This window comes from Astatotilapia calliptera, chromosome 20, assembly GCF_900246225.1.
Source record: "Astatotilapia calliptera chromosome 20, fAstCal1.2, whole genome shotgun sequence".
Classification (NCBI taxonomy): domain Eukaryota; kingdom Metazoa; phylum Chordata; class Actinopteri; order Cichliformes; family Cichlidae; genus Astatotilapia; species Astatotilapia calliptera.
This window is the reverse complement of record NC_039321.1, coordinates 26,860,066-26,873,037: the sequence shown is the minus strand read 5'-3', so window position 1 is coordinate 26,873,037 and position 12,972 is coordinate 26,860,066. Positions and strand designations below refer to the sequence as shown.

General features: G+C 42.8%; 1 protein-coding gene across 6 annotated transcripts in view; it reads left to right on the top strand.

The window, feature by feature from the left end:
- The window catches only part of samd11 (sterile alpha motif domain containing 11), an 82,674-nt gene that overhangs the window by 35,516 nt on the left and 34,186 nt on the right, over nt 1–12,972 (top strand). For all 6 annotated transcript variants that reach the window (XM_026154761.1, XM_026154762.1, XM_026154759.1 and 3 more), the window contains one exon: nt 11,290–11,465. In XM_026154761.1, coding sequence (XP_026010546.1) covers nt 11,290–11,465 — 176 coding nt within the window. The remainder of the gene's footprint in view (nt 1–11,289; nt 11,466–12,972) is intronic.

Here is a 12,972-nt window from a genome sequence, read left to right as displayed (position 1 = left end):
GTTCTTCTGTCTCGCCGAGTCAGTTTCCTCACCTGGCTGTTGAACTTTTGTTTGCCTAGTGCCTCCCTCAGGGCTCGGCCAAGGGCACGGTGCCAAACCTTGAGGCCTTGCAGGTGTGTCACGATTATAGCATCACCGCTCTGTGTGTGTGTGTGTGTGTGTGTGTGTGTGTGTGTGTGTCAGCTTTGAGCAAGCACACTGCGGGCTCGCTGCCGCCAAATCTGTTCACACAGGTGCAGAGGGTTTTGAGCGTGAGTGTGTGTCTTTGCGTGTGTGTCTGTGTTTTCTTTCTTTCTTTTTTTTTTTTTTTTTTTTTTATCACCGCGGAGCGCATCTGTTGTCGCTCCCAAGCTCTAATCTTGAGGGAAGGGTGTAAGAGGCTTAGCGAGCTACTGAGCGTGGCTACTGCTGATTATTGTGTGCGAGGCACGCAAGGCAAAGGCGGGTTTGATAAGCCGGAGGTGTTTGAGTGATACAGGTAAACTGGTGACATTTTTTACAGCCAAGAATGAAGACCTGCACCCTGACACATTGAGTTCAGCCAAAACAAATTACCTGAGGGAGGTTGGGGGCAGGAAAAATACACGTCTTATTTTTTAACGAAGGATTTGAAAATGTGAGCGTTTGCTTGCGCTGAGGCTCATTACTGATATCATTGGCTCTTGGCTTGCTATGGCTTGTACAGTTCCACTTCAATTACAGCTGTGACGGAGAAAACTTTGTTATTGACGTAAGCAGAGATATGAGAGCCTTAAGGTTGTTGTTGTAGCCTTTTCTGCCTCTTTCCCCTTTCCTTGGGTTGGTGGTGAAGCCTAAAGTCAAACCCACCAAGTGAATACCTCTATGACACACGCACAGACACACACACACACATAGACACACAGGCTGAGTATGTTGGCAGTTCTATGTGGAGCAGTGAGGGTTAGGCGGAGGAGGGAAGGCAGCGGGACTTGTATGGCCTGTACTGGCGTCTCCCTTTCTCCCCACTGACTCCCCTCAGGGCATGGCAGCCAGCACTCCCTCACTGATGAGCTCTCGCTCTCTCGCACTTTTACACACACACACACACACACACGCGCGCGCGCACTATATGCCTGCCTACTGACACAAATTACCTCATGCCGACATTTGTTTTGAAAGTTTGACGGCTGAACTTTGAGTGATCTTGTTTCGCTATAGGCATGAGGCAAGCCATCATAAAAAAGTGCAGCAGCTGGTGGGAAGACGTCTCACCTGCCTGCACAGAAATCAGGAAAGGTAATTTGCTGCGTCTGCCTGGGCACGAGCTGTTTTAATAACACCACGACACAAATTGGTCCGCTACACTGGAAAGTTTATGGATTAAATATGTTCTTAATGTTGGTGTATGAAATTAATTCCTTTACGACTCGCTGTCGAGGTGTCTTACTTTTCCATTATGTAATAACGGCAAGTTGCTTAAAGGATTCCTCTTTATTAGCGTTTGCTTTTGTTACGGTTATTCATTGAGGTTTTCAGATGCTGCTTATTGAGTGTCTATATAATACTTTATCTTAGCTCTGTGTATTTGTCTTTTTGTCTTTGCGTATGTTTGTGTTGATTTGTATTTGTGTTTCTCTTTGCCTGATACCGGCTGACTTGTCAGCTTGCTGTGTGTGCACGTACGAGTGTGTTTGGGTTCGTGTGTGTGTGTGTGTGTGTCTCTTCCCGGGAGAGCTGGGCTTCCTCTGCTCTGTTATTTCAGCGGAACTGGCGGAGGCCGGGAGGAAATTACACTCCCCTCCTCCGGCTCGTAAAGACCTCCTCCAATCAAGGGCTTCTTTTGCAAAGTGGAATTAAACACGCAGCCACGCATATCTGTACAAGCACGTACACACACACTTTTTTCCGTATAACTTCTTTCTCATTATGTTCATAACACCCATTTTCAGTTGGGTAAGAATGGAGAAGATAATTAAATAAAGTGCTCCATGTTGAGTGAAATATAGGAGGACGATGTGTTTGTGTGATGGCTAGACCGTATCTACTGCGTGACGTGTTCTGTGTTTGTGCACACGCACGCACGCATGTTGCTGATGCTACGTTGCTATGGTAACAATGGAATAGGTCATCAGCTCAGAAGTGTGCAGAAACTGCAGTTGTGCCAAGTGCATAACTTTGGTGCGCGTCTCTCTCTGTGTCTCTGCGACCAATTAGATATGGAGCCTCCAATATGTGCATCAGTCTTACTGATAGAGACATTAAAACCGTAATGTGGGTATGACATACAGAAATGCAATCCTAGTCATATACACACACACTTAAAACCATTTTTGTGGCTCTTGTTGTCTTTCCATCTATGAATAATTCAGTTAAAATAAACTGTTTAATTTAGCAAATTACCCATTAGCTTCCGTTAGTGTCCTGTTCAGCAGAGATGCCAAAGACTGAGAGCTGAATGTGTCTGGCAGTTTGTGTGAACGAGCTCTGTGCTGCTCTGTGGTGGGTGCGGACACTGTTAAGATGCCCCTAAAATAAGTTGGAACAGCTGTCTGTCAACCAAATGTGGTTTGTGACAGTGAAGACAATGGTGATATTTCTTGAAAAACCCTCCTCCTCGATATCTGTGTGTGTGTGGAGTAAAGTGTTTGTGCTTGCGTTCTGACGTGCGATTTCCTCTGATAATTGTAGGCCTGATCTGCCACAGCAGACCTTTGTAGACACTATTGTGTTGCTATCATACGTCTTTCAGTACACTGAAAAGAACTCATACCTGTATTCAACCAAAGAAAGAACATTCACCAGTTTGTGATGGTCTAATGAGTTTCTGGTTATTAATATTCACTTTAATAATGAATTTGGTTGTTAGCTGTATACTTAATGTAAACGCATAGAATGTGTATGTATTTTTTAATGTTACAGATGTAACAATTCAATTCAATTTTATTTATATTTTCCCCTCTTCTTCCCCCCCATATTTGTCGGGGGAAGGAAAGCCACGGTCGTTACCTGTCTGTAAAGCTCCCCTGTGGCGACCTCAGTCGGCGTACAAACACATAGAAAGAGTTGGAGAGAGAGAGGGCGATGGAAAGGCAGAGAGAGAGAATAAGTGAGGAAGGAGGAAAGAAAGGCGGGTGGGGGGGCGTGAGAGGCACGCTTGCACGCCTGGCTGCACCGGCACTGACCTCCCAGCGCCGAGCCTGCAGCCTCCCCTCCACCTCGCCGCCTCTCGCCCTCTGTGCACCTCAGCCCCTCCTCCACTATTCCCCCAACCCATCCACCCCCTCCCCTTTTGCCTTGTGCCGCTCCACTGGGCTGCAACTGCCCGCTTGGCTCAGCGCGTGGGGGCCGAGTGTGCAGGAGAGCATGTGTGCATGTGTGTAAATATATCTCTGTGTGTGTGTGTCGGGAAGGCGTGGGTCTTGGTCGCATGCCGGTCTGTCCTACAGTGCTTTCTCACTTTTTTTTTTTTCCTCTTTCTCTCACATGGCCTTGAACAACCAAGTGTTGCCTAAAGACTGCACATAAACCACAGACGCACACTCGCACACACTGCCATCCACAATCAGATCTATTTTTCAAAGTGCATTTGAACTCATAAGGAGTTGGTGCTTTTGTGCATGATCTCATTGGAGATTGATAGTTCTTTTTGCTATTATCACACGTTTTCAGTACGATATGTGTGAAGGAGTGAACACTACGAGGAGCCACTCAAACAATATTTATTTATTTATTATTAACCAAAATATTGACCTTTAAAGAAACCCCATGCTAATACCTCTGTCAGCACAAGCATGTTCTTACCAAAATTATTCCAAAAGCTTGGAAGATGATGTAACAACAAAATCTTTAGTGAACCATCTCTAACACTATACCAGAATATGTTGGAAAATTCAAATCCCATATTTACTCGTGCTCTCCATACTTGCTTTTAGATCATTGCTCTTGTTCTGTCTGCAAGCCCGATGCTGCTGTGTTATGTATATAAGTATGTTTGTTATTTGGTATTATTTGATGTTATTTTGGTGCGATGGAAATCGGGTCTAAAACCATCTACAAATTTCAAATGGAACCTGTGATACTCATTTGCATCAGTTGCAACTTTTCCTTGATTCTGTGCCTCAGTTAATCCACGCTCTGAAACCAAACAGCTTTAGCTTCCTTGCGCCTTCCCTTGAAGCTAGCCTTCTTTTGGTTGGCTACTCTTCGTAAACGTCTGAACAGGAGCCGCGTAGGTCTTCACTACTCACGACAAAAAGCTGTGCGCACGAGGTGAAACGCATCGTTAATGTCCCCACTCTCTGACATCATACAGAGACAAAATTAGAAAGGGGGAAAAAAAATATCTGAAACAGAGCTTGTTGCTACCAGTGATCACTGATGCGTATACTGACATCATTATTTGAAACTTTGTTAGCATCCACAATTGTAGCCGTGTATGGACGGAAAAAATAAAACGAGCACTTTAGACTCTAACCTGAACAGACTGGATAGGAGCTTCATCTACAAATAAAATTTTGAAGTATTGATAGGATTTGCTTTAAAGAATAGGGTAATGGTTAGGCCGACAAACATGCTAAATGTTAGTATAGTTCTCAGGAACATGTAGCTAAGTCTTATCTTTTAACAGAAGAGCAGTAACAAGTTACTGTAACTGTTACTAGTAAAATATATGTATATAAAATAAAAGTGATGAAACTGTGTTGCTTTTGTGCACTTGTGTTGAAGCATAACTATGTTTTACTCCACTTGTGTAAAGCTGTGAGTTTCAGCTGTCATTTAAAAAAAAAATTGTCTGTTAAGTTTCTTAATGTGAAGCTCACACTAGTCATACAATTATAACCCCACGAGGCAAATAGAGATTTTGTCATTGTCCCTGCACAGTATACTGTGCCTTTGTCTGATTTCTTTCAGTTTTGTTTCTAAACTTGCTGAAAGGTCACGAAGTACGAAATGTTTTTTTCTTCTACAAACGTATGGGGTGTGTCGAAGAACGAAAAAACACCGAAATAACGTGGGGACGACAGTTAAATATCTTTCATGGAACGAACGTAACGAAAAGTAACAGAGCCTGGCAATGAATGTTTTCCGTGAATTCACCAAAGCAAAAGCAACTCCACCAACTCCGTTTTTTGATGACTTGTGACTCCATTAAGAGATTTTACAGATCAGTAGAAATTCTTACAGACTTTATCCTGACTAGCAAAGAAATCACATAAACTTTATTATTAGGTTAGTGGGGGAAATCAGATTAACTGTGAACCATGTAAACACTTTAATCAAACCATTACCTTAATCTGATTATTCACAGTAGTTAGGTTATGCTGGTCGTGTTTGCACACTGAGCGACCTCAGGTTGACCAAAGCTGACAGATTTGTAGTTAATCACCTTTTTCGAAGGTGCACCTGTGAAAATGTCATAACGGCCGTACCGTCCACTGGAATCGGAGGCGAGGAGATGAGACTAAACAAAGTAGATTTTGCATTTTGTGACGAATTGTTTTTCAGTCTCGCGTAAACACACAACAGACAAATTGTTTGTTTTGGCCTTGTTTCAGAGCTCTTATGCTAGCGCGGTAATGACCGCTTCGCGCCCCCCCCCCCGCCAAACCCACCATCCTCATGCTCATCCCCGCCCACTCCCCTCGCTGTCGTCTCCTCATTCCCCCCTCCCCCTTTCCCCTAGTGCTCGCGCCAAGTCGGCCCGCCATCCCGCCTCCACACACACACACACACACACACACACACACACACACACACACACACACACGCTGCGAGGTAACGGCAGACAGGCGCGTGACTCATTAGGCATTCGTCCCCCAGGGAGATCGCTGGGGGGGCGCGTGCGAGGGAGAGAGAGCGCCGCAGCTGCAGGAATGTCACGGGCGGCTTCTGCTCTGTGTGTGTGTGTGTGTGTGTGTGTGTGTGTGTGTGTGCTTGCTAATGCTGGTTGGAGCCAGCGGCGGGGCACTGCACCTTTCAGGAAATAACGCAAGGAGAAAGGGGAGGAAAAAAGGGGGAAAAAAACATACTTATTAGTCCTCTTTTTCCACCAAGTGCTTATTTAAAAGTCTAAAATGAATTTAGAGAGAAAACATTAGATTGCCTTATAATTTCTGCTTTAATTTGAATGCTTTTGCTGTCCAAGCTGTGCTTTAGCTGTGGATGTTAGTCTGCGTTGTTTTTCACCAAGACGGCTTTTTGTTGCTTTTAAGCCATGCACTGGCCATGAATTTATGAGCGTTTATGGCTGCAAATGCAACAGCATTACTCACTGAAATATTAAAAATGTATTATTCCTATATGTTAAAATATGAGTTGATTTCCTGCCTCTTCATTAAATTTTAAATCATTTTAGTGAGCCCAGTAGCATATATTTCAGTACTTCAGTAAATGTCTTCCCACCACACTAAAGACCATATGAGACACAGGAAGTCAGTGCTGGCTTCATCAGTCTTTTAAAGTGACGGCGTTATGTCATTAGACGTAGGTCACTCTTAGGTTAATGCTCCTCACGACTTCGGACAAGCCCCCAACAGTAACAGAGAAACTATGTGCTCTATATTTGGCATATTTTGAGGAGGATCAGAAGTTTTTCTGAGAGTGCCCATCTTCTTCTTCTCCAGTGCAATTCACATTGCCCATTCCTCTCATATTTGTCTCTCTGTGAACCCTGTCCTTATATTCCTTTTGGTCCTGAATGTGGAAAGCCTCTTTCATTAAAATCTCTATATGTAGTAAAGGAAAAAAGAAACTAAACAGTGCGGGTCTTCTAGACTTTTGTCTCTGGTTGTTGTATCGGTGGCTTTGTGCGTGTGCCTACCCATCAGCGAAACTACATAATGCATGCAGTTCAGACTTGTTCCATGTTGCAAGCCATATGTAAATGTTGCCAGGTAGTAAAATTGTAGTCCCAGTGTTTGCAGAAAAGCATTCAGGCTGTGGATCCAAACTTGAAGCCTACACAGTATTGGCCGAAAGGATTGCAAGTGGGCTTAAGTGGCAGTTGGTGCTATTCATGTCTTTCAAATTTTGCCATGGAAATTGCGTTAGCATTCATAGAATTAAGATAATCACTTACAATGAATCCGTTGAGAGTGTTACAGATGGGCGTGTTGGTGTGAAAAGTAAAGATAATGCAGAAATGCCTTGAACCTGCATTCTTAGTAAACACCACTAGGGGGGCGAAGCTGTGGTTGCAAGACTTCCACGCATAGAAGTCTACGCCACGCCAGTAAATACTTTCCTGCTGAGTGTATGACCTCAGTCACTCATTTCGGGTTGCACTCAATTAAAACAAACAAACAAAACAAAAAAAAAAGCATTTTGGTCATTCTAGGGGTCAAAAAGAGGAATTATCCAGGATATGGTCATTGGCTAGTTGATACTGCATCAGTGTGCAGTTTCACAGACAGAACCATCACCTGCGGTCTCATCCGGTTTCAAAACACTAATATCTCGATGACGGTAATGCTACATTTTAGGCTTTAAAATGGGACTTCAGAAACCATTGGATGACGTCACAAACCGAGTGAACAAAGAAGACCGAAATAGTTAAAAATAAAACCTAAAGACACTAAAACTTTTAACGTCTCTCGAAAATTTGTTTTTAAAGCTCATACATCATTATTACAATACGTAATGCAAAGGTAACATGTTGTTTCACTGGCTAAAGCAGTTGTGGCCACCTTTTAAATTAATATGTAATGGAATAATAAATTATTTTTTATATATATATATCATTCATTGAAAAAAAATGGACTGTAAATGATTGTAATCGTACTTAACCTAGATATTTAAGTTACCCCAATGCCTTAAATATGCGGGACTCCCCCAGTCATCTTACAGCTTTTATGATGTAATCCTAGCAGGGTTAACCGAAGAGATTCAATAAATGTAAACTATTAGTCTTAGATCCGCTTCTCATATAATTTGCTTAGTTTGAAAGAAGCTAACTAGTTACTGCATTTAAAAATGTGTTACAATCACAAAAGCTTGATTTAATCCTTAGTTTAATAGACAGCGCTAACTTAATTTAACATGTATGAAGGGCTAGAAAAACTCATGTTTTCTATTTTGAAAAATCTCTGAGAATAAAAACTTTATATTTTAACCTTGAAATGATTTGTGTACATTAAGTTAAACCAGAAGATATTGATTAATGCCAAATATTTATAATTCCTTCAATGAATGGAAGTGAGTGCTTTTGTGTTATGTAGGCTTCAATAAGTGAATGCCATATATAGTAGATTCTGAAGGATGCTCTTGCATCAAACTTCATCTCTTATTATCTCTGACCTGTAATAGCATAATGAACACCTGCACTGCTGTTTGCCCCCAAAGTATCAAACATGCAGCGATCTGTCTGAATCACTGAGAAATTTCAGTTCAGGTTCAGTTAGTGTCGGCTTCACTGCATATTGTGAGTGATTGGCAGAGTGTCTGCGTGTTTCTGGATGTTTGTAGTCATTATAATTGTAATTGTCTATATTGTGCAATTAGTTCATCGTTATGTCCTTATATGCGCGCGCGCGCGCGCGTGTGTGTGTGTGTGTGTGTGTGTGTGTGTGTGTGTGTGTGTGTGTGTGTGTGTAAATGTGAAGCCCAGATATATTTCTTGGCTGGCTGACTGTTAGACAGAAAGCGTGGGAGGTGATATTCATAGAGGTGCTTTTAGTGGGACTTTTATGAGAGACTTTTTTCCATGGCTGAAAGGAGGTTGACCACACACAGTAAGGTTGCCTCAGCTCTGCACACACGCATGTTTGTCCGTGCATGTACGAGCATGAGCGCTCAGGCGCCCTTCCTTTGAGCGCTCCTACGTGGGCTGCCAGGGGTGTGTTTGGCTTCATGTTTTGTTTCAGAGAGCCCTCCCCCGTCCTGCGGAAGTGTTGCCGGAAGCAGTGGGAGCTCACCCCCAGTTCTGCGTCAGTGCCACTAAAGAAAGGATTGGGGCTTTCCGGGAGGAGAGAAGAGGGAGGAAGGGAGGGGGGCTGTCAGGCTGGGTATGTCACGGCCATGTGGGTGGTTGTCACGCACACACGCACACACACACAGTCACAGTCACGACTGCTCTTAGACAAACTATTCTTGTGTACACTCTATTGCTGGCTTGCTCCGAGTAAAATCCCCCACTTTGGAGGGGAATTCTAAGGAATATTAACAGGTGTGCCTGACTGTGAGAGCATGCATGCGTTTATGTGTGTCACGGCGCGGGTGTAGTGCACATGTGTTTTCCCTGACAATGTGAAGACAGCAATAAATAGACCTGGAGGTGGAGAATTTGTATTTGCCAGATGTTTGTGTGTAAGAGAGACAGATGGATGTGGTTGGATCCATAAAGGAGTGATTTATTTATTTTTATTCCTTTTTGGGGGAGGGGTTCACTCTTGGCCCCTCCACTCCTCTTGATTATATATTAGAGCTCCAGCATTCTGGACTAGAAGAAGCAGAAGTACCAGAAAGTGATCAACTGTCCTGAAATAATGGTGCACAACTTGTAGAAAGGTCTGACAGGACAGGAAACAGATGAAAAATCTTTTTTTTTTTTTTTTTTTTTTTAAAGCAAGACACAGAAAAGCAGAAAGGCGAGAAATTTTCAGAAATCTGTGGCCTGCTCATCCTGGGGGATGTTTTCATCTTTCTCTGTCCCCTCCCAACTCTTTTTAATGTGTGCCATTTGAGAGACTCCAGAGGGGCTGCACCTGTTTGCCTTTTGGCTAGGAGCCCCCAAATCCCTCCTTCTGCCCCCGCCTGCCACTCATGCTACAGCACCTCCTGGGATGGATGGAGTGAGGGAAGAAGGGAAATATAGGGAGGAGTGGTGGAGTGTGGGGTTGCATGCCGTGGAAGGGATAGCTGGAGGGCTTGAAGGAGTAAGAGCAGAGATGTAGGCACACACAGAGAGTAAGCGAGAGAGAGGGGAATATAGTTTCACATCCAAGTCCATTCTCCCACACTGGACAGACCTTCCCTCTGTGGAGCTTTCTCCCTTTCATGTTTTGACTCACCACATTCTCTTTTATTTCTGTGTTTTCTCTCACCTTTTTCTCTCCTGTGCAAAACCCACATCTGCTCTTCCTCTCTTCCTTGTTAACTTTTCTTCTCTGCCCTATCGTTCCCTTGCTCGTTCTCCAATTTTCTTCCCTGACTCAGTCTCTTTTACTCTATGCATCTCTCAATCCTCCTATCTAGGTTATTCCTCCCCTCCTCTTTCTCACCCTTCTCCCATTGCTCTGTGATAGGGTCGTGTTAATCTGCAGTGACCTCTTCAGGTCACATTAAAGGTCGCCCAGCTTCACTTCCCGATATCCCTATGGCCATACTCTTGTCTTAATCCCTACTTTGCTCTGCTAACTCCAGGAAGTTTTGGAACAAAATAAATACACGGTTCACCGACAGAGTTATTTTCTTCCCATAGATTTGCTTTTGAAATAAAAACTCATGTAATAGGCAACATGTAACCTTTATCTTTTATTATATTATATACCCCCCCTTTCAACATATGACAGCTGGGATAGGCGCGCGCGCACGTTACATCTGGCTCACTGATATCTGTAAATGTCATCTCCCCAACATGCTTTTCACTCACGCAACCCCGTATCATCACGCTCCCACCTCCGTGCTTTACTGTGGCACTCCTCGCAGGCTGAACCCCGTCTGAGCCGAACGCATTTATCTTGGTCTCATCTGACCAAAGCAGGTGTTCCCAGCTTTTATTGGGTTTCTTTTCATGTCGTTTTTTCAAAGCCTAATCTTGCAGATTTGTGCCAAAGAGCAGGGAAGGGGTTTTTCTTGCACGTTGCCCACAGAGGCTAACGTTATGTAATGTCCTTTGCAGTATCTGAGATATAACAGAGAGTTGGATTTTCATTGATAACGCCTATTCCAAGTGGGAAGCCTTTACCTCTGTGTGCTAATCGCACACTCTCTGCGGTGATTTTAGGGCAACAGCCAGAAAGGCTCTGATTAGCGGCACTAGCTCATTCTGTGCGTTCTGATTACTGCAGTAACTCAGTTTCGGCTGATCTTTAGTCTATCATTTCCTGTGCAGTCTGACAATCAGACTTTCCAAAATTTCTGCCAATTCTTTTTTTTATATACAGCCAGACTTGCAGATAGAAACCCATGGATCGCAAACTGAAAGAAATCTGGTGTTCAGGTCTGGTTTTTTTATTTATTTATTTTTTGACTTTGATTTTCTACTTTGAGTATCTACTTGTGTTTTCATCTCAAAGAGTGGCAACTTTAAATAACTCACATTTTAGTACTTTGTCTGTCTGGAATTACTGAATCCTGTTTTTAAAGTCTCGCCTTTTCTGTGTTTTGCAGAACCGCGGGCGCTTGGCAGAGAAGCGCACCATCCCCCTGCCACCTAACCGGGTGCCCAAGAAGGAGCTGGCCTCCATTTTCAGCAGTGACGACAGTGAAGGCAGTGACCGGGCCAGTGGGGATCATGCTCACATCAAACAGGAGGATGAGCTCCATTACAATATCATGAGAAAAAGGTCAGTCACCTCTGACTTGTAGCTATGACTTGCATGCGGTCGGTTGTTATGCTCTTTTACAAAATTAACAGGTAATTACCCAGAATTTTTTTTTTTTTATTGTTGTAAGTCATATATTTTTACTCAGGCTTTTATTATGTCTTCAAAAAAAAGTACTTTAGTCACCTCATGAAGAAAAACATTAAACTAGTCTTTGTTTTCTTGTTTTTGTTTTTGCCTCTCAGATTGTGTTTAATGGCAGATGGATGTAGCTTTAATAAACTAATAGCACCTCAGGCGTGTTTAGTATTTTTATCAGAAGTGGCTTCAGGATAATTTTGCTGTTAAAGGCTCACTTTTAGACAAACAAAGAGCCGCATTTCAAAAATATATATGCATGGTTTTTGCTTTGGGATGTCTAATGGAAGCTGTTGAGCTTTCACGGCGTTAATTGGTTTGTTAGTTTGCGTTATCCTGCTGCTGCCAAGTCTCGGTGTGTCTGTCTTGAGTTGATATCGAATGACTGAATCACCTGAGTCACTGCTGCCTGTTTCATCCTATACTGTAGCAGCTCGCTCATAATAGAAAAGATAAATTTGCCGTCTTTATGGTGTTCAGCTGATCTAAAGATTGTTTCAAAACGCTTATGAAGTGTTTATGAACAACTCGAGTTAGATTAAAGAAAGAAGTAGCATATGTTGCCTCAAAGACACTTTGGCAGTGGTAAAAACATGCAGTGCAGTGCTTCTATAAAGCCTCCCTGGGTCCTCATCATTCACATGACTAGTATTTTATTTTTGTCAGATCTGGAAGGAAAGCAGGAGTTTTTTGAGTTGTGCCATTTTTATTTTTAAGAAGTAGCTGGTATCACATCATAATAATAATCCCCCTGGAGTATGTTTTAGGCATACATCTCAAATGCTTTCATAATGATTGGGGATGTTTATTCTTTACATTGAGCAAGTTTGTGTGTTAAATAAACAAAAATATTAAAGAGTTATTTTCAAAATGAAGATGATTTCTGTGCAGGATTTTTGGTTTGTCATAAAGTGCGAACTGCTCTGGATACAAGTGAATAATCACGTCTCCATTTTCATACATGCAAACAAAGACGTGCAAGGCTACAATGATGTCATACACCGCCACTGGTGGCGTATAGTCGATGGGGTTAGGAACAAAAACTAAACTGAGATGGAATTATAATTTTTCTCGTGTGTGTGTTTGTTTTTTGTTTTAATTGCCACCGTGGAATTTTGTGATTGCTCAGTATGTACGTAAACTGATTGTGATATTTAGAAATCAGACAGATTATTGATTTAAGGCAGAGCCTGTTCATTGATTAAACCCAGAAAGTCCCCAGCTGCATTAAAGGAGCTTGTGCAACCTCATTAAAGAAAGGGATGTTTTTCATGTCGTGAGATTTACGCGTGACACGGCGGACAGCGCAGCAACTGTGAAGCTTTAAATGGATCCACTAACCTCATTTAAGAGGGCTTCCCCTCCCCCTGACACTTGTGCCGCTGGCGTG